Below are 26,302 nucleotides of genomic sequence, written 5' to 3'. Positions count from 1 at the left end.
AGAGAGTACTAAGCTATATTCTATAACGTACCATAAAAATACCAAAGACAGTTTTCCCACACGATACAGTGAGCAGAAGAAAGCATTTTCATCTTTCTTTACTATTATAACCGTATTATCTACCTGCAAACGCTAAAGATAATACATGACATCACAATTATATTCAAAGAACCATGGAATATATAATTTTGCAAGAGTTCTTATAATTATGTACTGTATTAAGACCAATTAAATAACTCCTAAATTATTCCTGTTGTATGTCAAACTTAGCACAGAGCATATTCCCTAAGAATATTTCCAAATTCTCTAACAGCAACTTACTCTAATTGCATGCATGTTCTAGTAGCCATTTCACATTCTTCCTGATTCACCGTAAGCTAATAATTTTGGTACTATCTTCAGATATACCAGTATTTGATTCCTTTCTTTTTTTAATAAAAAATGTTTACGTATTTGTATGCAACAATCATTTTTTTCTCCTCAATCTTCTTTTATTCTTCCTCCATGCAGTTCTGTTCTCTGGGTATTTTTTTTTTTTTTTAAATTTCACCGTTTTATTGCACTCTTCTGAAATCTACAATATACATCTCTTTAAGCTGACAAGCCTGAAAATGAACACCTCAGTTTGAGAGTTAACCAATGCACAATACACTAAAGGCTGGCTACAGTGTGACTTAAAATTTTCAGTGCCTTGGGGAGAAAAGGAGGGATATGAACCATTCCTGCTAAATTGCTTTTAAGTGCCCAAGTTCCCTATAGATTCAAGGGAGAGGCAGACATGTATCAGTCACCGTTTGGTGGCCTTCAGAGGTGCCTAAATTAATCATGCTGGATTTGGCCTGAAATAATTAAATTTACTTGTTCTTACACAAGGTAACATGCATTACAGTATTGCACCAGCAGTACGCTGTGTATTCCTATCTAATTTATCCTTGCCATGATGTTTTTTCCACCACCTCTCTCTCCTGGCAGGCATTACGCGGCATTAGGATCTGGCAGGTATGTCCCCTCTCTTTTTGCGAACATTTTATTTTCCATTTCTAAAACACAGTACTTAATATTGTTTTTCAGCAGCAGCGTACACTCAGGTTTCAGAGTCCTTCCCGCTTCACCAAGATAACGTACTTCAGTGCATCATATAAGCTTCTCGCAATCCTTTCAAAACTTCTCTTATTCGAAAAGACACACTGGCTCGGTTTCTGTCCATGAATGAAATGTGCCCATTACCATGCTTTGTCAGTCGAGACTACCAGAATGGAATGATTTATGTCCACATTATTAATATTTCTCAGCCATATTGAGCCATATATGGGGGGAATATAGTATGATCACATTCATCTGCTTTCAGGAGTGGTCCCTGGCCCACGTTCTGACACCCTCACCATGCCGGGGACTTGTTAGGGAGGATAGTTGACACAGGCTGAAGGCACGCTAGAGAGTGCGAGAGCACAGCCCATAACATTCCGGTGCTAGGAAGGATCCTGTTTAATTAATTAGAAGCAGTGTAGCCATATTGGACATGGGGAATATTGCAGGTACAAAGCACAGAGCACTTGATCTCAAGTAGAGCAGAAAAAAGTTATTACTGCATCTCATTTGTAAAGCAAGGATTTTTTAGATCTCTATTCCTATCAATACCCACAGCTGTGTGCAGCTACGTTCAATTGTCATCTAAATTCCAATTGAGAATAGATGGATGTCAAATTAAAGCACAAATAGGCAACTAAAAAAGTCACAAAGTGACAGAATTTTACTCTGACAGAAGATGAATCTACAATATCAGCATCTATAAAATTCCTGAAGAATAAAGAAAGGTTGCATTCAAGCAGTTTCGTAATGAATCCTTTTCCAGTGCTGAATGCAGCCATGGTGCTGGAGGTGAAAAGAAAAAGTCAGAGGACTCGGGTCACTTGCTAAAACAGGAGTCTGTCATCCCCGTAACTTCTTTGGTGAATCTACTCTGCATCCTTTTTTTTTTTCTTTCTAATCCACATTACTCCTGATAACCTGTAAAAATGTCATGTAAAATAACACCATTTACACATATGAAATAGATTCATGTGTATGCAAGAAATGCAGATTTACTCTTGCAACTCATACATGCACCTAATTTTCAGGCAGAATTTAGGAAGCAGGTTCTGAGGATTTCCTTCCCCATGCCCACAATGTTTTCTTCAACCGAGACCGTTATCCTATCAAAGAAGGAAACTACATTACCTCAGGAGAATTTGGTTTTACAGTCCAAATGTGAATTCACATTGATTACTATCGTTGTGTTTAGTTCTTGCAACAAATTACTAGGTATTGGAGTTAAAAATTATATTGTAATTGCATCTCCTACTTCCTGTCTTACAAGAAGGTACCAAATATATCATTTTTCACTCTTCTAACTTCACCATACTGTGTTTCTAAAACAAATTAAATATATCGACAGCTACTTCCCAGCAGCAGTCATCCTACTGCTAGCACGAAACTGTGGATTCTCAGTGGCTAGTGGACAAATAAAGCTGGTTTCAGGCTTGCCAGAGAAATAGCAACACCGGTCCCTATAGTGTGCTTGTCCAAACCCAACACGTAGATGCAGCTCCTTCTCTTACTGGCTGTTTGTTGCGTTCTTTAAATGGCTTTCCCTATTTTTCCTCATTTGGTCGGGGTGGGGAAAAAAAGGGAAGCCCTCAAAAATTAAAGCAGTGGAAATGACAGTGGAAAATCAGAGTTACTGTGAGCAGCAAGAGCCAGAAACAAGAATAATTTCCCTGCTTTGCAGGCCAAGGAGTTCCTCAGATAGAGGCAAGCAGAGAGGAAAAGCCTTTGCTGCGCACAGACCCAGGATTAGGCACACATTCAGTTCTCCAGCTCCTGACTGTCACAATAAGGAGGTTAGTACATTTAAGAACAGCGTTTATTCATAATTAATAGAATTAGCCTATCAAAAATAAATAACTTCAGTGCCTTTGAAAATTTTAACTGCAAACATCTCCTTGCTTTCCAAAGAGACTCATGTCCCTAAGTGTCTAAATTGCTTTCGTCATTGGATTTAAATTTATAGGACAAAGAGGCATTTTGGTCTTTTAAACAGCATAACACAGTAATCTCAAAAATTACTCTTGAAGTTTCAAGCAATCTTTCTGCTGGTTTGGTTTTTTTTTTTTTCATATTCTGCTGGTAGGAATCCAGAAAATGGTATTTTATTATTTTAAAACAAATCTCCACAGATGGTATATTCACAGCAGACATAAGCACTCTCAAAATGGACATAAATGAATAAATGCAGCACCAGTCCGAGATAGTTAGATATACAAGATTTCTATGTGTTCCAGTCAGAACTGGCAAATACAGACTTTTACAGCTATTAGAGGAAAAGAAATAGGTGAAGTAAAAATTTAAATTTCTTTCAAATAGAAGTTACTCAAGTTCTTTTACTTTTTCAATTATTTGCTGCGCTGTAGTTGCAAAGAGCTCTAGAGTCATCTAAGATAAAAGATGCTATGTAAACCTAAGAACGAGTACATTTTTTTAATCAGTATTTTGTACAGTACGGGGTACTGTTAATTCTATCCAAGATCACAGTTACATAGAGATTCAAGCAAACAGTGTTTAAATATAACAGCTAGCACCTGTGCTTTAAAATGAAAAGAAGAATCCTTATTTCTTTTTTTATATTCATTTTTTTCATAAAAACTGATAACAATAATGTAATTTATAGGTTTTACTGGGCTATAGCCAAGTTACCTTTGCATTTTTATATATCCCTTTCTAATTTTGCTTTCTCAATTATCCATTTCCTTTCTATTATTGCAGCAGTACTCTCTAAGTGTTCTTCCCTTTGAGCGATAGCTGCAAGAGGAATACGTTCAGATGAAGAATGCAAACCAGCCATGAATGTGAGACAAAAATACCTTTCAGGAGTTATGCAATAATCATTGAACAGTAAATCATCATAAGTGGTTTATTCAAGATCATAGAGTACCTACAATAATGAGTAAAAAGACATCATAGTCTTACTCTCCCCTTATTTATTTTAATTAGTATTAGTTGTTTAAGTTTTATTTCAGCTTTGAGGGGTTTTTGGTAAGCTTTATTTACCTAATAGATATGATGTATCTGAACTGGCAAACTTGAGGTATAAGTGAATAAATGTCTTAGCATTTCAGATACAGCAAAAATGGGAATGCTCAGATTTTTTAGAAAAGGAAAAATATTCAGTCAGGTTTCTTAGCATTATTAGATGTTGGCTTTTCAACTCAGCCTCCATTTTTGCTGAGCAATTTTGCATGTGCAAAGTCATTTGCATTTGTGCAGAAATGAGAGCTGTGTCCTGTCCCAGAGATAAATTCCTGAATGTAAGTTCGGAGTTCCACTGTCTCTGACAGGATAGGCAGGACATTCAGCTATGCAGAGCAGACTTGAAGTTGAAAGACACAATTTTAACATTCTTTTTGAGCAGAAAACTGTACTATTCACAAAGGAACAACTCTTTTACTATGCACATATAATTTGTTTATTCATTGCAATAGAAGTTGCATTTCAGTGCAACTTTTTCTTTTTTTCAGTCCAGCATCAGAATGTTTTCTTTCTTCTTACCCCAAGAACTGCAATATGTACATGCAACTTATTGGTGCTAATTTGTTTGCTTTTAATTCTGTGCCTTTTTAATTCAAGTATGTGTGAAAAATTGCGTTTAAAAATGATTAATGGAGGATCAGACAGCTCACAAGTTCACCTGATTTGTATTAGAAATCAAGTAGACTGATTTTAAAAGCAAAAATGTAGACAGGCCTCATTTTTAAAAATAAACCAAGTGTCCCACTCAAAATAGCTGTTAGTTTATGCAAATGTAATGCTATAATGTCTATCACAGCTGTGATAAAACTACACAAATAATTTCCAGAAATAAGATGTAACTAAACAAAAACACAAAGAAAATTCTCCTTGCATCATATTAAATGTACAAAATTGTAATTTCCTTCCTTTTTGGGGGAAACTTTTCAAAAACAGTAAAGATTTCTCGCTGCAAACATGCTAAATTTATGTTAAACATCAGCAGAAAATGTTGTGTTACATATCCTGCCATACAAAAACAGGCCTTTATGATCCTAAATAGATCAAAATACCCAAAAAATATTTACATGCACTTTTTTATTCCTTTGAAAAATAATCAAAGAATTGTGAGACACTTCTTTGTCCTGGTATAAAGACATGAACATTCTTCTCCTCTAGATTCTTTGTTCTGATCTAATTCAGGGAGATGGATAATGATATTAAGTTTAACAGTTCTTTGTGCTAGCTCTGTGGTAGATTATTTAAAATAAATTAATGGTCCAATTCCTAAACATTCAACTGTGCAAAGACTTTTGAAAGCTTTTTAATTGTATTTGTAAAACAACTTGACTTGGATAGGTCAAGGTGAGCAAGTGACAAGTATTTTGTAGAACGAGAACTTCAGACTACATCTGTATTTTCAGATAAACATAGGGACCTGTGCTCAGACCCAAGGCTGGCCTCCCAAATTGTGTTCAGACCTTCATTGTACCTCTACTGCAGAGTGAGTCAGTGGCTATCCAGGCTAAGAAACGGAGGCACAGAATGAGGACAAGCTTACCTTTAAAGTTTTTGGAGGATACAAACGACTCCGCAAGCCTACGTGCATCTACCAAAGGCAGTGCTGATGTTTAGGATCCATGACACACAAATCAAAACGGTTAGCCAAACTAAGGGATTTTTTTTCCCCTTCCTTGCTTAGGCTGCCAGTTCTTTGGGGAAGAGACCAGCCTTTTTATTCTCTATGTATATGTCATACCTAACATGATAAAATCCTCATTCATGCATAAAGTATGTTGATGGTATTGGCAATAATTACCATGACAATAGTATAGGTTCATCAGTGAAGATGCTTGCGTGTATGTAGAAAATATTGCGAGTTAATTAGGGGGCTACTTTAGAACACAACTATTATTCCAGAATGTCTCCTTGTATAAACACTGTTATTCTGTGTAGTAAATTGTGCCTTTATGTAGTTTATTTTAACCTGCTTCCAAAGTAGATTAAGCTATGCCCAGGTCATTTTTTTAGAGCAAACCAAGCCTTTCTACATAGAATGTTAAGATATTGTGGCAATATTCGACTGTTTTCATATATTAAAAAAATCCTAACCTCTTACTAGGAAGAAAAAAAATATTCTATCACTAATGTCAGTACATAACTTTAGGAAAGCTCTAAAGTATTATAAAAGAAATGCACATCTAGAATGATCCACAAGTACAGAAAAAAAAAACCAAACTTAAAATAAATTAAAGCTACTTCCTATCATCAATTATAGACCAAAACACTACCGAGATGGATGTAATGATGGTATTGTCACTGTTACCATCTCAGGAGCTGGTCCAAAGTATTAGAAATAGATCAGAATCAGATTGATCGGGTATTCATTGTGAAGATGCTCTCTGTTAGATACCCTGCAGAATCTGCTACAACAGAATTTGAAACTTGGATTAGGGTTTTTGGTCACTACAGTAAAAATATTTATAAAAATAATGGCTAATATAACCACCACTGAATGAAAAATTAGGTAGAAATTATTAGAATCTATTCTAAAAATATAGGAATTGTTCAAAAACTACTTTTGTTTTCCTCACCAGTGTTATTTTGCGTATTTGATTTCCTCCAGTCAAGTTCAGAATCTTTCATGTTATATGAACATTCAAGCCTTTATGAAAATTTAACTGTTTGCAGAAAGGCAGTTTTCAAATCACATGGGTGAATAAGAAGAAAGAAGTGTAAATTACGCAATAAGAAGAATATGTGAGTTAGAGGAATCCTGAAGTCACCCTGAGAAACTTGTTTTCAAAAACCCTACGGTTTATTCATGACCATCACAATTTAATAACTTGTATTCATAATAAATACTTAAAACTTATGTAAACAACATATTCTTCAAAATACATTATTTGAGTACAGAGAGATCTACTTTTGGTGTATTCTGCTCAGAACAGTATACAGAATATATATGTTTATGTGGAAATTGTTGTATGAATAAGTCCAATGGCTTAGACCAGTAAGGTGAAAATTTGATAATGGAACATAAAGAAACCCTTTCAAGTATGAGGATTTATATTTTTTTCTACATTATAATTTGTAATATAGCTGCTGCTGTTTTCACGTATCCATGCAACGGCCTAAGCCTCAAATAACAAAGCAGCAAACACCGAAATCCCCACTATTAACCCCTTGGTTTCAATCACACCCCATAATCATAAGTTTGACAGATTACTGTATTATTTGTGTCAAATGTATATAATTTTATCAAATGTGTATGATCTTATCAGTTCATGACCTGGTTGCCCTTCAGTTGTTTTGCTGCCTTGCTGCTCTCTTGTTACTGAGAACAGCAAAGGAAAGCGCCCAGCTTACCTCCTCCTTTATCACAGTCTCCTGTTTACTTCATGTCCCTACCACAGCTTGTCTAAATTAATTAATACTAAGCATTTGATATGACTTTGCATCGAAATATTTTCTGTATTTTTGCTGTTACACTATGCATTTCCACAGAATGAGCGGACTGGCTAGAGCAACATAATGACGTGTTTTGTGTAAGAGTTTTGTAATACATTTTTAGTGTCTTTTCAATTCAATTCCTTTTTACAACCTGCCATTTTATTTCCTTCTTGCTGGCTTTGTACACTGGGGGACACTTTCAGGGAATTATTCGGCGGTCTTTTTTCTCAAGAAGAGTTAAAATTTCTCACGATAATATGCATCGCCTTCCTCAGTTATCTTTTCTACCGTCCTGCACTGAACGTACCCGTTGGAACGCAGCGCGGGAATCACCAGACAGACACAAACTTGAGCGGAGACACTCCTCTGGCACAGCGAAAGCTCCACATAGAGCTACCAGTGTCCGTTTGTAGCTATTGCGCTGACGGCACAGCTTAAGCGAGTTAAGTTCTCTCAGCTGTTCCGCCGTGCTGACACTGCTCCGCAGCTTTCAATTCCAGAGCGAGCTGGGGCGGAAGCAGACTGGGTTTTCTGGACCACGCTTCGCTGCACAATGTGTGCATACGTAGTCGATTAGAAATTCGATTGACCTAAACCATTTTGTGTCATCTGCAAATCCTGCCCCCTTCTTCTCGTTTCCATTTCTAGATAATTAATTTTTTTAAACTCCATGGATCTCTGCACAGACACTTTGGGAATTCTGCTTCTGCTAAGATGTTCCATTTATCCCGACGATTTTTTGCTCTCAGGCACAGAGAGTCTGGTAATGCTTTGCCCTGTGACAACACTTGCTTACTTCAGTAGCTGCTTCTACTACACAGACGCTATGCTAAAGGCTTTTTTTGACAGTTCAAAACACTATATTGATTAATTCTCACCCACTCTATCAAAATTCTAATAGACTGACAATCTTTCTGTGCAGTTTTCCTGGACAGATGCCAGCTGCCTTGTTCCTAAAAGGCCATAGTCACAATTTTATGTCCTGTGATAAGGTTGCTCACTAGTCGCTAATTTCTGGTACCTTTTTTAACAATAAACACAACTTCTGACATTCTTTGGTTACTTGTTTTTGTTAGAAACTGAAAATTAAAGCAGCACATAATCCACTGACTTCTTCCTTTTTGTTTTAGTCAATTTTTCAGCAACATCCTCTCCCATGACTCATTCTTGAACATTTATTTGAAATTATAAGCTGCGATGGGTGCCTTCCTAAATATGCCCGTCTGTCTTTCTCCATCCCTCCTCTGGTAAATACAAATGCAAAGAAACAGTTTAGAATCTCTGCAACATCCCTGCCATCACTAACTGCAGCTCGAGAGACCCACCAATTCTCTCCTAGCTTACTACACTTGACATCTTAAAACTGTCTATTTATTTGCCTGCCTTTGGCTAATTCCTCTAAGAAGTCCTTCTTATCTCTACCGATTACTATCCTAAAGTTTACCTGCTAGAACTTATGCTCTTTTCTGATCATTTTGCTGAAGAATCTCTCTTTTAAGAGACCTTTTTAGTTCCAATAGTTGTTGTATTCTGCAACATGCTTTTTCTTCTTTGCTACTGATCTTTTGTACGGCCATTGCCATACATGCTGCAACTTTTTATAGAGTATTTTTGCTGAATATGAGTGGTCCGTTTCATACATTTTAATCACTTCTTTTTAAAAGAATCATTCTACTGACAAACTGATTTTGAAATGATCTTGTTAAGAAGCTGAATTTAATTTTCTTAAAATTGCAATTACCCACTGGCTCAACTAAAGTTCCTTCCTGACCCAACTTCCTCCTATGCATTCCTCCTGCCTTATTCCTTGCATACATTATTATTCATTAATTATTTACTCATTGCTACAGCTATTGTGCTCACTTTCTTTTCTTTGCTCCTGTTATTTCTATACAATTATAATATAAATTTTTACTGAAGAAAATATTAAATAAAGGAAAATAAACCAGAGAAATATTACTCTTGTTTTGTAGCAGTTTTATCTTTGAGGTTCAAAGAAAAAAAGCAAAACTAAATCTGGATTCTCAAGTGTGGACTACATAATACCACTCATTTATATTGTTTACTTCTGGCATTTTACCTCTAATTTGTTATGCCCTTATACTAGAAAAGTGTAAAATGTAGACCAATGTCTGTATGTAAACACATTGTTTAACAATACTACTTATGTTAGCTGAACAAAATTTAAAATCCCTAAACTATCAATAAAATAAATACTTCCTTGTTATTTGAAATAAAACTTCCAGGCCTAGAACAAAACAGAACAGAACTACCATGTCACCAGATATAACCATTGTAATGCACATACCACATCAGAACTCGGTTGTGATTAAACCATCAGTGCTACAAAACTCAAATTTTTAACTGAAGTGTTGGAGATGAAATTACTACTGCTGAATTACAGCTTAGTACTGAAGATGACACCTAAAGGTGATTGACACCTGACATTTTAGCCTACAGAAAATAAGCTGATTGTCTCAGGACAGGGTTTTTAGGAATGGCTTTCACATATCAGAATTGGTATCCAAATTTAGAAGCTTTCAGTAAAGCAAAGCTAAAGAGTGAGGTGGTAAAAAGACCTCTCTGAAGGACTGAAATACCTGGACAGCTAAATAAGAAGGGAGAACCGAGATGTCTGTGCTGAGAATAATCTGTAGCAAAGATCTTCACACGCCAGGACTGCCAGTGCAGCACCTTTCAGAACAACTAAATACATTATAAAAATAAATAAATTCATACCATTCAGTGAGATTCTTTTTTTTACCCTTGATCTGCTGTCCTAAAAGGCTTTTGTTTCTTTAAAAGGGTCGGTATTGCAATGTTAATGTCTTTGGCTTATTTGGATGAGATAAACATCATAAACTCTTCAAGTCAAGGAGATTACAGTCTCTAATAAAATACAGAAGGCTGCTAAATAGAATGAAAAGACATATTAGATCAAAGTATTACTCAAGGGTTCTACAACGGGCTCAGACTCCAAAAGGAATTATGAAGGTCTTTTTGAGATCTATCACACTCTTTCATGCCACCCGACCATAGTCAAAAGGTGACTAAAGAAGGAGGCAAGATTTTAGAACAAGACAGAAGGCACAGAGGAGCACTGACAAAAGTCAATACTATGTAGGCTGAAAGACGATCAGGCAAAAAGTGTTGCCTTCTTCCTTCCAAACCCTTAATGTTAACTATGTAAATAGTTACTTCAAAATAATACACCTACTGTTTATTCACAAGATACTGCTCAATCATAAAAAGAAGCTCTTAGGACAGTTCTCCAGACTCAGTTTTATTCTTAAAAAATGTTAGCCTGGCAATGTCAGTGTTTAAACCATCTATCCAAGAAAATTTTGAAAATAATCCAGCAACAGAAAACAAAATTGAGGGGCTCTCCCACTAATATCAGCTGACACTTTTGTTGTTGACAATCATGTCATACTAAAAACAATCAAGATTTTGTCTTTTTTTCAAAGCATTAAACAATGCCTTCTTCGGTGATGCCTGAATGGAAGAGAAGCCATTTTTCCCCACTGCTCCTAAAATTGTGTCTGTATTATTCCTACTATGAATAGCAGAAAGAGCCAATTTTTATTCCCGCAAAGGGAAGACTTTCATACAGCTTTTTGAATAGTACTTACTCAAATATGGTGGTTTGTAAGGCGCTCGTGTATTAGACAGCAGTCCATCCAACTCCTTCCTCTCCAGAGTGTTATGAAGGGCCTTCTCTTTGCCGAAGGTGGAGAAGGACCTTTCTGCCCCCGGCTGGGCTTCTGGTGTTTCAAACACTTCAGTGTCTGGAACGGAGTCCATGCCAGGTACATGCAGATTGCTGCGGTAATCTGCAGCTTGGCGTCCATCAGATGGAACAAAGGAAGGCATCCAGCACCGATCCGAGTGGCCCAGTGCTTTACATTCCTCCGTGCAATTGGAGAAGAGATCCATGCCTGCAAGCATGAGAGAAAAAGAAACTACAGATATAAGCTTCAGCATCATGCACAGCTGCTGACAGATAAGAAAGATTATGCTGAGAAAAGAGAGAAGTGGAAAGAGAGAAGTCGTAAGAACTTCTTCCGCTACCTTCATCTCCTCAACAAACAAAAAAAATCTGATTGTCCAGTCTTCAGAAGTCAAAGACACCATTTAATAAACTTAACTAAATGCCAGAATGTCACACAAACACAAAAATATCACAAGAAGAAGGGTATTGGTGGTTCTATCTCACAAAATCACTTGCAGATCTCACTGTTTAGAACCTCTTCAAATAAGGTTCAATTCCTCTTGTAAGTTGATGTCTGTGGTTCACCCATTGAAAATACTTGTTTAAGAACATGAAGGAATTGTTTCTACATAAATGTATCTCTGACTAAAGAAATGAAATGCTCTGATTGAGGAAACACAGATTTCATTTACGAAAATGAGATATTAATGAGTCCTAAAAAGGAACTATCTCTGCATACATAGTATACAGATAGAGCCTACTGGTATTAAAAGCAGATCTCACAAAGTAGGAATCCAGCTTTCAAGTGATAAGGATGGCTTATTTCATCAATTGTTAGATCATTCTTTCAGAGAGAGTTTTCATTGCTAGTGCCGCAGTCCTTAGTATCATCAAATCATCCAAGTAATCGGACACAAACCTATAATAAACTACTGTAATTAGCGGTACAAAAGTAGCCGTAGTCCAATGTGACATGGTTGTGGACACTATTGACAAAATTGTTAATGCGTCCCCTATATAAGCAAACACTTGTCCCTGTCAACAGGGAACTGTTTGCTTACAAATCCTTTAATGCTATTAAGATTTCAAATGACAAACTATGCTTCTATTGACTACCTTCAGGTCGTCCTTCCAAAAGGATATTTCCTGGCTGTGAATCGCTAAGTTGTTGGATTATACTTGTTTTGAGAGGAATGGTGTATGAAATCATAGCCATAAAGTAAAACAAGTAACAGCGTCTCCAAGTTGATGTTCAACATTGTACAGAAAAGCGGAACAGTAAAGAAATATCTTTTTCTTGTGTTTATAAAAAGAACTGTCTTGGAATAGGTGTATGTCAAAACTGAACTAAATCTGTTACAAACATTGCATTTACAAGCATTGCATTAGAATTACAAAAAATGACACTATTTGCAAGAGAAATAGGAAAAAATTTTGAGCAGCTGTAATAAGATTCATATAATGTAGCTCATTCACCAGCCAACATTATAAAGAACTGGATTAGCTTGATCTGCAATGTGAGGATTAGTGTTAAGAATTCTACCACCGTTTTGAACCATAATTTGGCTTATATTAGTAATACTTATGCGCTATCTCACACTACGAAAAACAATCTCTTCAGCAAGCAAGAACCTTTCTGAGCTATCAACAAGTGCTTGAGTACTAAAGGCAGACACTTAGAAGAAATATGAAGAAAAAAAGCTTTTTATCTCAGATTAAACTCACTTTATAATGACTTTTTAATTTTAAATTAAGTAATATACAATGCTAGGTCCTGTTTCGATTAGAACCTTGCATTGATAATTGGCATGCAGAAGTCTGAAAATAAATTACTGATCCGTGAACTGTTAAGAATGCAAACGTGAACTGCAGATATGATTAAGGAATCAGATGAAGATCATCAGGCAAGGCGTACAAATTGTATAGTTCTAAATTCCGTAGTGGTAGTAGCTATCAAAGACTGAAAAGAGAGATTTAGAAGCAGGCTTCCTAGGAATAAATTAATATATAACAATGTCTATAAAATTCTCTGTGTGTGCGTGTATCTTATGTATTGCAATGTCTGCACAAAAGTATCTCTTATGCAAGAAAAGACACTTCATTAATCTAACTTGTTGCCATTCAGAAGATTTAAGTGACAATTAACACAAAATGGGTATTTCATTTTTCAGACTTCCCAGCAAAGTTACACGTAAACAAAAAATAATCCCACTCTTAATAGAAAAATTATTACAATTGCATTTTGCTAACAGTGTATCAGTGACCATATGCATTCAACATTTTCTGAAAGACAGCAGGAGAAAGAAAAACTTATGGATGTATATTAAATTATATTATCTTGTCAGTGGGGAGGGAGATATTATAATAATACTGTTTTTAAGATACATATTCAGGCAGACTTTTTTTCCCTTCATGGATTTATCTCCCCTGGAAAATTACCCTCCATTTTACTACTTTGTTTTCACATTAGCTGCTAAACTGCAAAATGTCTCTATCCAAGTATTATTTTTTCGTTCCTTTTTGAATACTGCTTGTCTACTGCAGTGCACTGAATAGTATTATGTAACAGCTTATTATAAAAGAGATGTTATAGCCACTATAAATCAGGAAATCAGGATTTTGAATAAACAAAGTAATGAATGTAGGGGATATAAAATGTAAGCTTGTATGACAAACTTTTCCCCCCTTAAGGTGAGAACCTGTAAAAGGAAAAAAAAAAAAAAAATCTGAATTTTAATATACACTGCTGGAACACAAAGCTAGAATGTAAATTATTATTTAGGATGGGAACAAAATGTTCAGAGAGGCCTGGGTTGGGTATTGTTCCTACTTGAATCAGTCACAACGTTCCCTAAGAGTTTAATGGATGCAGAACCAAACCCTTGGTTTTAGTATTTTGACAGAAAATAAATTCAAATTAGCAGTCTGATTTTGAAATCCCTGGCACCTATGTATATTTAGACTGCCTGTGATATGAATGTTGGCTTTTCTTCCTCTACCTTTTTCCTGTGGGTCATGGTATAGAATTCTCTGTTTCTAATTGAAAAAAATTAAAAACAGTGGGGGGAAGGCTTTTTGCTGTTTTCCAAGAAGGAAGGCTATATCATGGTAAATTAAGAGAGACGTTCAGCACAGAAGAACACCTTCATGCACCAAGAATCGTTCTTGATTTATAACAAAAAGAAATGTTCAGCAGTATAACACTTCCAACTCATCTCCCTCATAAATCTGGTTATATATATGGTCATTCAGAACTAAACTATCCATCGTAATTGCAAACCTACGTTAAAGGAAAATGCTTTATATTTTTCATTTAGTTATTATATTAGACCTTGCATGCAGATAAACTGAGATTTTTAAAGGTGACTCTGAATTATGAATTTCAAATGTCCTTCGCAGATACAAACAGATAGTATAGCGCACTGAAGTGCTGAAGAATGATAAGCATTGCACTGTTCCAAATACAGCACACATATAAAAGCTCATGGCAAAGGCCACTAGTTCATTCCTATTCGTTCAAGTCTTATTACTAGATAGGCCAGTGGGAGATCTGAGCTCTCACACAACCTTAACTTTGCAGATTTTGAAGGAAAACAAGCCCACGCCCCTCCCTCAGAGGAAACAAGAAACTAGGAAAGCAGTTAATATTCAAGTTGGATATCTGCCTCTGAATTTCCTGAACTCAGGTGCTTTGAATCAGATACTTGGTAGTGTTGCATTTCTGAAGCATATTCCCAATTTGCTTCCTTTTCATATTTCAAAAGGAGAAAATCAAAATTTCTATGTGCATGAATTCTAATTGGTTTGAAAGACAGTTTAGATCAAAGCAAAAATTAGGCCTAAAACCATTTTTAAATAATGTATTCTTTCTTAATTTAATTAAGGGAGAAGTGCCATACACCACGCTTTTAGAGCAATGAGCGAACACATTCATATGTATTACTGAGTAAATGATGTAATAACAAGCAAAAATACAAATTAAATGTTGACAAAGTATTTTTGTAGTATTGTTATTGGGAGGGGGTTTTTTTTCCCCCCAACAAGTGTCATTTTTTCATAACTTTGGCTTTTAATTGGAATTACATGGCATTTTCTGTTTCTTATGTTGTAGCTTTTCTTAAAAAAGCTAGTTAGATGAAAGGTGATGCAGGGAATCAGGCCTCCTTTTCAGGGCTCCAGTACCAGAACAACTATCCATTTGGTTAGATTATCCTTGAGCAGGTTACTCATTTCCCTATGATTCATGTTTTGTGTCAGTGAATAAGGATAATGATGTTAACCTGCTTTGTAGAAGATTTTTATCTACTGAAGAATTGGACTTTCCAAAACGGAGTTACTATCATTCTTTCTTGCTAAGTAATTGGTGTTCTGCCTTGGATAAAACTGACTTCATCTGCATGAGAACATGAATAAAGATCTTAAAGTTATTTTCAATATTCAGCTCTTCCAAAACACAACTTCAAAGCCCTATCTGGACCATTGAGATGTGGACCATTATGAAGCACCGAGCCCAAGGAAAGAAGAGGAAAAAAAGAAAAAGAAACCACCCTCAGCTTGGGTCAAAGCACTTTTCTAAGCTATTTTCATGTTCACTCTCACTGCATCCGAGATAGACTCCCAGCCCAAGTGATCTTAAAAACCAGATTTAGCTGTCACTCTACATAGGCTCAGAAGGACTACTGGTTTTCTCTGTCCCTTATCATTAAAGTTCTTCTTCTGACTTCTCAAATTCTTCTCGTTATGAGCACTGAAATATCATAGCTCTTCTACAATAACGCATACTAACCCTCTTGGGGTTTACCTAACCCGTACCGAAAAGATACGAGACAATGTTTCACCCTGTGCCTTTGTACTAGACCCCATCAATTCTCTTCATAAAGTCCACTGGTGGAAGCCTAATTTTAGATCTCAGCCAGGTCACCAATGCATACTGTCCAGTACTGCGCAGAGGAGATTATCAAAAAAGCTGATGCATTTTATAGTATGTACATATATTTACTTAGCTTCACATCTTGGATATTCCTTCCTGAAGTGCATCTGGGAGCTCATGCCAGTTCAGTGGAAAAGGTGAAACATAGGTAATGCTGTGAAGAACTCTGCATGTTCAGCTTGAGAAAGCCGAGTAGTTAGTGAGCAACCATATGAAACAAGTTGATGGCATGAGTCCAAATCTCACAGGACAGGTGTCTAATCATACGATTTAAACGTACACACACGCAGAGTATTAATTGGCGCCCAAGTCGGCAGTTGCACAAGGGAGACAGGAATTTAATCAACCATGGGAAATAAACGAACCTCATGCTTAGAAATTACTCCTACAGAACATGATTGAAATACAGCGTGTTAATAATAGGTAGTAGTGTTGTATTAGTTGCATTTGTTCTACAACAAATGGCAGCTTTTGCCTCAACAATTTTCAGACAAAGAAGAGCACAAGTAATTAGAGAGTTTGAGAAACCCCTCCCCTCTGTTTGCCAAAAACTTACTGCGCCGCTTCACCTTTGGAAAGTCATTTTCCAAAAAGCTCAGATTCCTATCCCAGTCAACTCAATTCATGAAAATTAGGCTCTTGAACACTTGAATATCCCAGTTCTTGCCATTCCCCCCTAAATGCAGATGACAGTACTGTTGTACTTCATGGATATTAAGATAGATAAGAATGCTGATAATTATGATGCATTCAGGTGGTACTTTAACGGGAACAATATGAATCCCTTACATACATTCCAGCACATTTGAAACCATGATTAAATCACTATGAAGAAAATATATTTTGTGAAAAGGTGAACTAGAATCTTGCTTCAAAACATAATAAAACGTTTTATGATACACAGAACAACTTAGTTCAGAATTTTTATGAAATAATTGTGCAGGATAAATCTATGACACCATGATAGATTTTCATCCTGTGTGTTTTCCTTCCCAACTCATAATTGACCGTGACTTTTGACAGTCAGCTTGGCTAGCAATGGACTATTGTAGAATAGCTACTTGTGTTTGTTCTACAACAAATGGCAGCTTTTGCCTCAACAATTTTCAGACAAAGAAGAGCACAAGTAATTTTGAGTTTGAGAAACCCCTCCTCTGTTTGCCAAAAACTTACTGCGTCGCTTCACCTTTGGAAAGTCATTTTCCAGAAAGCTCAGATTCCTATCCCAGTCAACTCAATTCATTAAAATTAGGCTCTTGAATAGAGAATTGTAGAATAGCTGCTTGTGTGCCACAGGACCGTTCACTGGTGACAGTAACAGAAGTCATGTACAGGACAGTAAAAAGACGTTTTGTGAGCAGAACACGCTGCTGACTAAAACTGGTAGGGATTAAGTTTTATTTGTCAATGTGAATTATATACTGAATATTTTTGAATGCAAATGCAATGCTTTTGAAACAAATATGATGCTTCATGGCATCAGGTAACATCTTGACAAAAAACAGCCCAAACTTCGGCCATGTTATCAACCAGTGTTGATGTTACTTCCTTCAGTAATTTAGAAAGAATTTATTATAGAGCATCAGAACGACTGAAAAACTGAGAAGGCATTACCTCAGATATTTGGTCTAGCCATTCAAGATCAAACAAAATTTACGCTCCTTTTTTTTCATCATAGAATACATCACCAAAAACTAATAGCAAGAGCAAAGTTTTTCTATCAAAATATTTTGTTATTGCTGAGGTCAAAGGGCACATTCTTTGCATCACAACATCAGGATTCAGCCCAAAACTTACAGGAAAACTGTATTGTAAGCATGTAGAAAATCGAAGCAGTTTCTACAGAGATTTGTATTTAGATATCTGTTTGGAACTAGCATTTAAAAAATTGTGCATGCAAATTATTCTCAAATCACAGAACCAATATATTAAATTGAAACTTCTGTGTGTTTGAGGTTTCAGTTCAAACTGCTCATTCTGAGTAGACCAAAGCTAACTGTCAGCTTTCATTACTTCATATGTAATCACCATTGAAGACACAGAAGTTCATAAATCACGTTGGATTCTTAAATGATTTGAAGTTATTTTGAAAGTACAGAATAGATTTTTTTTCCCCTAGTTTGATAAAACAGAAATTATGAAAATGAAGAATTTAGCCAGCTAAGAACTAATGCCAACTTTGACAGTAGTTCCAGTGTTCATATCTGAGAGAGACTACTTTTTAAATGGAGAGAAAGAATAAAGAGCAGAGGCACAACAATAACAGCACTGAATGCATCTAAAAGAAAACAGCTTTCAGTTGATGTGCAACTATATGATTATATTCTCACCATCAGTCAAATCCAGCCCCTTCTGCAGATGTTTATTCTTTTCTCTCCTGTTTGGTTATTATGGTTCATTATGTTGAGGGACTAAGCTGATTGAAATGTTCATTGAGATGACTGCTGCAGTAAAACGCGTAAAAGAAAAAAAAAGAATGCAGGGAGGGCAGGAGGAGAGGGAGCTTTTTATAACTCACTAGGACTGATTGCTGCATCAGAAACTGTGTGAAAGAAAGGGTGGGGGGAGGCTAAATACATGGCTTTTTAAAACAACAATAAATCATACGCCATATATAGGCCAAAAATGAAAGAGGCTCTGTGTTCAGATGTAAACTTCTGGCAAGACCTGGTTTGTTGTCAGGTTCCCAGACACAAAATAGACACTCTGTTCACATAGCATGAAGCCCTGCAAGAAGCAGGGAGCTCCGGAGACTCTTGGCTCTTCTTGAGTCTCATTAGGTCTGCATATTAATGACTTGCAGCAACATAAAGGGGCCCTGTAGCAGCCTCCTCTTCCCCTGGTGCCTGGGTTTCCCATCGTTAAGGGCACAGTGACTACAGCAGCAAGAAAATAGAGGACCTTAAGAGAGACGTGGGTGAGGCAGCACTGCTGTGACAGTACCAAGTCCCTTGCCCTGGTATTTTCTAAGATGGGGTCAGGGGAAAAAAAATGGACAACTGGAGAGACTCTGGCAGTATTTTGTATGACACACTTGTAGCAAATTCTTATACATGATAGAGCATAGAGGAAACACAGGGAAAGAAATCAGTGTATTGAATCAAGACATGCCAGACTTCTGGTAAGGAAGAAAGCACCAGCATTTGTGGCTAAAATGCAGTGCGAGGGTGAGAATGAATTCTAATGCACAGAGCTCAAAACAAATGTCCCCTTCAGGAGGAAACGGACAGTGTGAGAGCAAAGACGGCAAGCCCTGCACATGGGAATAACACTGCAATGTATATGTTTTCTAGGTGATTCAAATCATAGTCTTTGAAAGCATTTCTTTCCTTTGTCAGGACTGAAAGAAATGTACTTGCGAATACCTTAGCCTTATTAACATGGAGATCACTTATACTATATGGGGCCTTAATTTGAATTAAAAAACAATCCTCAAAAAAAATGTTAAGGTATTACACATTCAGAGCACCCAATGTGTCGCCACTGATCCCCAGCAAAAATCCTCACAGTCTAGCTGTCATTCAATCACTGGGTTCATTCTTTCCCTTGGGAACTCCCCCTGCACTTCACGCTGCCATGACAGCTGCAGTGCCTACTAAACAAAACTGCCTAATGCTTTGAAATTCTGCAAATCTGCCGTTGAAAAAAAAATACACTATAAAGCATACCAACAATTTTGTTTTAATGTGCAGGAAGTTTTGCTACAGCAAATGATGCAGAGTAACATACCCCCCCCGCCCCCCCCCGACCAAATGAATAAAATGAACTCTGCCCCGTGAATGAAAGGGGTTCAAAATTGTCTCCTTGCCCAGGTAACTGTAATAGCAAGCTGACTTAAACCCAGCCTCCCATACAATGTGCTCACGTGATTTATGCCACTCTTGTATTATATTGCTGTAAGTAATTGTTCTTTCTAGTCTCCCTACTAAATAAAGATCTACTATTTCCATTCTCTTATCAGACTTACCAGAGGATTGACCTCGATTAGTGGCATCATGATCACTGTCTCCTTGCTCACTGTCTCCATGACCACTGTCCTTAGAGCTTACTATGTCTGCTTCCTGGAATGCAGAACTAGACACAGAAACAGCTTTACATTAGAATAAACATGAAAGAGGAACTCATAAAACATTCTTCTGCCATCACATGGCCAAACACGGTGCTGCATTCACTCACTCCTGCCTTGCTGCACTGCTTCTGCAGAGGTGCTCTGTCCACCATGAACAAAACTGGCATTTTCAGACCTTGGCAGTCTAGCTGATACAAACAGTAGGCGTTGTTACTTCACCTGGTTTTCATGTAATTGGTATGAATGATTTGGTAGCATCTACTTAAGCTGGATAGCTAAATTTTAACTCAGAGACACCAATGTTATCTGGAAGACCCTACAGCAGCATTCATAAGTATTTAAGGCACGTTTTAGACCAACACAAAACGAGATTTTGTTCTCTTTCCAGTTGGTTTTGAAACCAGCTCAGAAAAGCCGTAATTCAAACTCATTTAGTCGACATTTTTTTATTTAATATGTCTACACACATTCAACTTCCCACTGCTTGACTACTATTTCACATCTGCAGTAAACACATTTCTGCACCCCATTCAGACTTGCTAAAGCATGCATTAGGAAAACAAGGCTAAGGAGCTCATACCTGTTTACCCGTCGAGGTCTGTCAACTAGATAACTGAGCTCAGCACGCTGATGTTTTGTCTAGGAAAAAGAAAATATTGAGAAATATTTTAACTCTCGATATTTCTGTAACCAGCATCAGAAAATATACCAGAGCAGCTCACCATATTCACTGTAAATGGTAATGTTTAGCTGCAAGTAGGCCTACACAATCTGTTTCTAGGACGTAAGGGAAAAAAAACCAACTCCTATTCTGATTCGCACAGATGGGAAGGCATGAGGGATTTTTTCCTGAGTTTTTTGGGATGAGATTCCGACACTTTTTTTCACAGTGCATGCTGTCAAGCGTCACAAGGACTCCCACAAAAATCAACAGAACTATTTCTAGAGTCGTGTACTACTTAGTCTGAGGAAAAAAAACTTACTGTAATCTAGTTTTCAGCCTGTTTTTAATTCCAGTGTATAAAAATAGGGGGAGACAGTACAGTTATTGCACCCTAAGGAAGAAAATACACTGAGATACTCTCAAGTCCTTAAACAGGCAACAGAAGTCAGACTTTTATAGACGTGTTGAGGAAAGGTCAACCTTACAAGCCAACATTAGAAATTTTACTGCAAAACTTAATGCTTTAGAGAATATCATTCAAACCACCTCTGCCAGACTGGACAGCATTCAGGTTTCAGTGTTGACGTTAAGAGAGAACGTGCTGTTTTCATTAGCGCACAAGCAGAGAGGTACCGAGAGGCTGCCTGAGCTAACCCAGTAAAAAGTGATGAACCAGGGGAGTATTACAGCATGGCATATGCTTTGATAGAAATTCTCTGAATTCTAGCTAACACAACATAGGCAACATGTTTAACAGGAGGGGACTCAGTCTCTGCATATAATTTCACGGAAACTCTTTCTTGATGCTTTCCTTCGCGAACTCAGCTTTGGGTTAGAAAAAGCTGTTCAGATAAAGAAAAGTCAATTAATAAACCCTAATTCACAAATTAATTAAAGTTCCTGCTAACTGTAGAGATTGCCATAGTCCCAGAAGGGGGTTCCCCCAAAGCCTTACTTGCACATGCAAAGATTTCAGGAAGAGAACAAAAAGACAGTTTTAAAATGTTGCTTCAGAAATCCCTGTGATTAACGCCTCGCGTCACTATTACCGTCAGCCGAGTTACTCTGCGGAAAGCAGTACACACCCCCAGCCCCCCAGCCCCATACCCCCAAACCCCACCGGCGTTGCGCTCGCAGCTAACGGCTCAGGAGGAGCCCCGCGCCCCGGTGCTGCCCGGCCGGGGCCGCCGAGGGCGAGCGGGGCCGGGGGGGTACCGGGACACACTCTTGGCCGCAGCCGCTCCCGAGCGCGGTGGGGGGGAGCCGGCGGCCGGCCGGGGGGCTGCCGCTGAGGCCTCCCGAGTATTAGGGGCCAAGGAGGAGAGAGGCGGCGCGGAGGCGGTGGGAGAAGGACGGAGGGGAAAGGGAAGTGCCCTTCCCCGGCGGGAGAGGAGGGGCGGGAGCGTCGGGAGACGACGGGATAGGGACGCGGGGCCTGGGGACAGCCCGCACCGCCGCCGGCCCGCAACGGTCGCCCAACGGCCCGGCGCGCGCAGCTGGGGGTGGCGGGGCTGCCGGGCCTTACCTCGCTGGACAAAATGCTGCCGTTGGAGATGATGTCGGGCTGCTGGTCGGCGTAGCCGGTGACGATGGCCCCGCAGGGGTTGTGCTCGGCGTCGGTGCTGCGGGAGGGGCTGCAGGGCTTGAGGAACATCAGGTCGGTCTTGGCGGACTCGGGGGTGAGGCAGACCTGGTAGCAGTAGTTCTGGTTGTGGTGGTGGGAGCCGAAGCTGCCCGACTCCTCCACCGACACCTGCGCCGGGTTGCTGGGCACGTTGGAGCTCTGCACCAGCATGATGTCCGACTTGCTGAGCTTCTTCTTGCGGGCCCGCGCCTGGCGGCTGCAGCAGGGGCAGCAGCAGCAGCAGCCCAGGCAGCAGTCGCTGGCCAGGCAGGTGTAGATGTTGAGCTTCTTCTCCTTCTGGCAGCGCACGGCCAGCACGATCATGGCCAGCAGGAAGATGAAGGAGACGGAGCCCAGGGCGATGATGAGGATGAGGGTGAGGTCGAGCGAGGTGTCCCCCCCGGAGCGGCTGGGGCGATGCTCGCCGGACCCGCTGCCACCGCCCCCCGCGCCCGCCCCCGCGCCCAGGCCGCCGCCGCCGCCGCCGCCGCCGGGCCGCTCGGCCGCGCCGTCCACCAGCACCACCTGGATGGCGGCGGTGGAGGAGAGCGGCGGCTGCCCGTGGTCGCGCACCTCGATGACCAGCTCGTAGGGGCGCTGGGGGTCGCGCCTGGCCGGCACCCTGCGCGCCGTCCGCAGCTCCCCGGTGCGCCAGTCCATGCGGAAGAGGCTGGCCTCGTTGCCCCGCACGATGCTGTAGGTGAGGCGGGCGTTCTCCCCGTCGTCGGCGTCCACCGCCGCCACCCGGCTCACCAGGTAGCCCGGCTCGGCGCCGCGGGGCAGCGCCTCCCGCGCCGGGGTGCCGTTGCGGCCGGGCAGGGGGCTGACGATGGCGGGGGCGTTGTCGTTCTGGTCCACCACGACGATGTTGACGGTGGCGTTGCCGGCCAACGGCTGCGGCTCCTCGCCGGCGTCGCGGGCCTCCACCTGGAAGCTGAACTCCTTGAGCTGCTCGTAGTCGAAGGAGCGGAGGGCGTAGAGGAAGCCGTTCTCGGAGTTGATGGAGACGTAGGTGAAGACGGACATGCCCTGGATCTGGCTCTCCAGGATGGAGTAGGCGAGCTGGGCGTTGGCGCCCTGGTCCCGGTCGGTGGCGCTGACGGCGTAGATGTAGGCGCCGGGCACGTTGTTCTCGCTCACGTAGACCTGGTAGACGGGCTGGCTGAAGCGCGGCGCGTTGTCGTTCACATCGCTTACCCGCACCTGGATGGACTTGCTGGTGCTCAGCGGCGGCTCGCCGCGGTCCCGGGCCACCACGGTGAGGGTGTAGGCGTCGCCGCCCGGCTGCTCGCGGTCCAGCGGCCCCTCGGTGACGATGGTGTAGTAGTTCTTGAAGGAGCTCTTGAGGCGGAAGGGCGCGTCGCCCTGCAGCAGCTCGCACTGCACCTGCCCGTTCTCCTCCGAGTCGCGGTCCGAGACGCTGAAGAGGGCCACCACGGTGCCCGGCGCCGCCGCCTCGCTCACCGCCTCCTTGACGGTGGAGAAGCTGATCTCGGGCGCGTTGTCGTTGGCGTCCAGCACCCGCACCAGCACCTTGCAGTGCGCCGGCACGGCGTTGGGCCCCAGGTCCTTGGCTTGCACGTACACCTGGTACACGCTGCTCTCCTCGTAGTCCAGCTCGCCGCTCACCTCCAGCCGCCCGGTGCGCGGCGCGATGCCGAAGAGCTCCCGGGCGCGGGCCGAGATGTGGCTGCTGAAGGAGTAGATCACCTCGCCGTTCTGGCCCTCGTCGGGGTCGGTGGCGTTCAGCTGCAGCACCAGGGTGCCCGGAGGCGAGTTCTCCGGCAGCGACACGGTGTAGACGGGCTGCTCGAAGGCGGGGACGTTGTCGTTGGAATCCAGCACCCTGATGGTGAGCAGGGCGGTGCCGGTGCGCTGCTGGGGCTGCCCGCCGTCCACCGCGGTCAGCACGTAGCGGTGCACCGCTTGCTGCTCCCGGTCCAGGGGCTTGTCCAGCACCAGCTCGGCGAAGCGGTTGCCGTCCCCCTGCGTCTGCACGTCGAGAGAGAAGTAGCTGTTGGGGGTGATCTCGTAGGTGCGCAGCGAGTTGGTGCCCACGTCGGGGTCGAAGGCGCTCTCCAGGGGGAAGCGGGTGCCCGGCGTGGCGCTCTCCGAGATCTCCACGGTGAGGTCGGGCTCCGGGAAGGAGGGCGGGTTGTCGTTGATGTCCAGCACCTCGATCTCCACCCGGAACAGCTCGAGGGGGTTCTCCAGGAAGACCTCCAGATGCAGCAGGCAGGAGGGGCTCTGCTTGCAGATCTGCTCCCGGTCGATCTTCTCATTCACGTAGAGCACCCCGGTTTCCAGATTGAGCTCCAGGTAAGGGCTGCGGGAGTTGGGCGCCGTCTGGAAGCGGCGAGCCGAAAGTTTTGTAATGTCCAAGCCCAGGTCCTCGGCGATATTCCCCACGAACGTGCCATGCTCCTGCTCTTCCTGCACCGTGTAATGGAGCTGGCAAAGGGCCCCCTCCACCATCCAGAGCAAGGCGAAAAGGAATAGCACAATCATCTCCAAACGGGGGAAGAGATCCCCCCTCCCCAACACCACCTCGTCCTCCTCTTCCAAAAGCCACCACCACCTCCTCCTCCGAAAATACACAGTACAGTGTGTGTGCCTGTGCGTGTCTATGTGTGTGCGCGTGTGTCTGTCGGTCTGTCTGTGTGTGCGCGCGTGTGTGTCCGCGCCTGCGAGCGTGTGGAGAGAGAGGGATCCGGGGAGGGGGAAGGAAAGGGGGGGGGGGTAGAGGTTGATTTAAGGGGGTGCTAGGTATTATTTCTTCTGATTCATGTTAGAATTTTTTTCTCCCCCATCTCCCTCCTTTTTGTTACGGGTATTATTGTTTCACACGCTGACCAAATGAAGAAGACAGGCGTCCCCACTTCATCTGTGATCTTCGAAATAAATGGCCAACTAATAATAGCTATTAGCTGGAGGTATCTAGAGATACACAGTAGCCCGCTTTTATTTATTCCGAGAGTCTTGGCACTGCACCGCGGCAGCAGCAGTGGCGGTGGAGGCAGCAGCAGCAGCAAATCCCAAGGAGGAAATTTTTGTATTTCAAGATTGTCCTCGGTTTGTCTTCCTGGTGGGAGCTGGAGGGGTAGATGCTGCTGGAAGAGACGGCGGACATGCCCTCTTTAGATGCAAGAAAAAGGCAGAATACCTCGAAATGAAAAAAAAAAATTATAAGCCGCAAAAAGATTTCGTATCAAAAAAAGCAGAGAAGAGCTTTGCTACCCAAAACTTTCATTCCCTGATTTCTCTGGGATTTCTTTTTTTTTTTTTAAGGTTTTAGATTTTTCTCTCTTCTATTAATAGTCTTTCATTTTCTTCTTTTATTGCTATTATTATGTTCATCATCATCACTCTGCTTTCTATGGATGTGCCGATCAGGTTTTTTCCTCTTTTGATGCTTTTGCGTCTAGCCCCTCTCTCTCTCTCTGTGTGTCTGTGTCTGTCTCTGCTTGCTGCTGCTGCTGCCGCCGCCGCCGCTCGCCTCCCGTCCCGGTCCCAGCCGCGGCCCCGGCCCCGGCTCCGCTGATCTCTGCCGGCGGTTCTGAGCCGACAGCGCTCGGCTTTTCTGTTTTTGCGCAGCGCTCGGCTCCTGCCAACCAATCAGCCGGCAGTAACGCCCCCGGGGGCGGCACCCCATTGGCCGCGGCGCACGTCAAGTAGGCTGCGTCAGAGATGGGAGAGCGGGTGAGCGCGCCGGCAGGCAGGCAGGCAGGCAGGCAGGCAGGCAGGCAGGCAGGCAGGCAGGCAGGCAGGCAGGCAGGCAGGCAGGCAGGCAGGCAGGCAGGCAGGCAGGC

At 41.5% G+C, this 26,302-nt stretch overlaps 1 protein-coding gene across 3 annotated transcripts in view; it reads right to left on the bottom strand.

The window, feature by feature from the left end:
• The window catches only part of PCDH10 (protocadherin 10), a gene marked incomplete at both ends in the record, with an annotated part of 29,046 nt that extends 4,045 nt beyond the window's left edge, over window positions 1–25,001 (bottom strand). For 2 of the 3 annotated variants that reach the window (XM_081999771.1, XM_081999773.1), the window contains 4 exons: window positions 11,127–11,432; window positions 20,104–20,210; window positions 20,786–20,844; window positions 22,395–25,001. In XM_081999771.1, coding sequence (XP_081855897.1) covers window positions 11,127–11,432; window positions 20,104–20,210; window positions 20,786–20,844; window positions 22,395–25,001 — 3,079 coding nt within the window. Of the gene's footprint in view, window positions 1–11,032; window positions 11,457–20,103; window positions 20,211–20,785; window positions 20,845–22,394 lie in introns of those variants that run through there. The other variant, XM_081999772.1, reaches the window with a different exon arrangement.
• Between the last annotated feature and the right edge of the window lie 1,301 nt (window positions 25,002–26,302).

Source organism: Phaethon aethereus, assembly GCF_964289735.1.
Source record: "Phaethon aethereus genome assembly, chromosome: 4".
NCBI classification, from domain to species: domain Eukaryota; kingdom Metazoa; phylum Chordata; class Aves; order Phaethontiformes; family Phaethontidae; genus Phaethon; species Phaethon aethereus.
The sequence above is the reverse complement of the archived record's forward strand: the minus strand, read 5'-3'. Positions and strand labels throughout refer to the sequence as shown.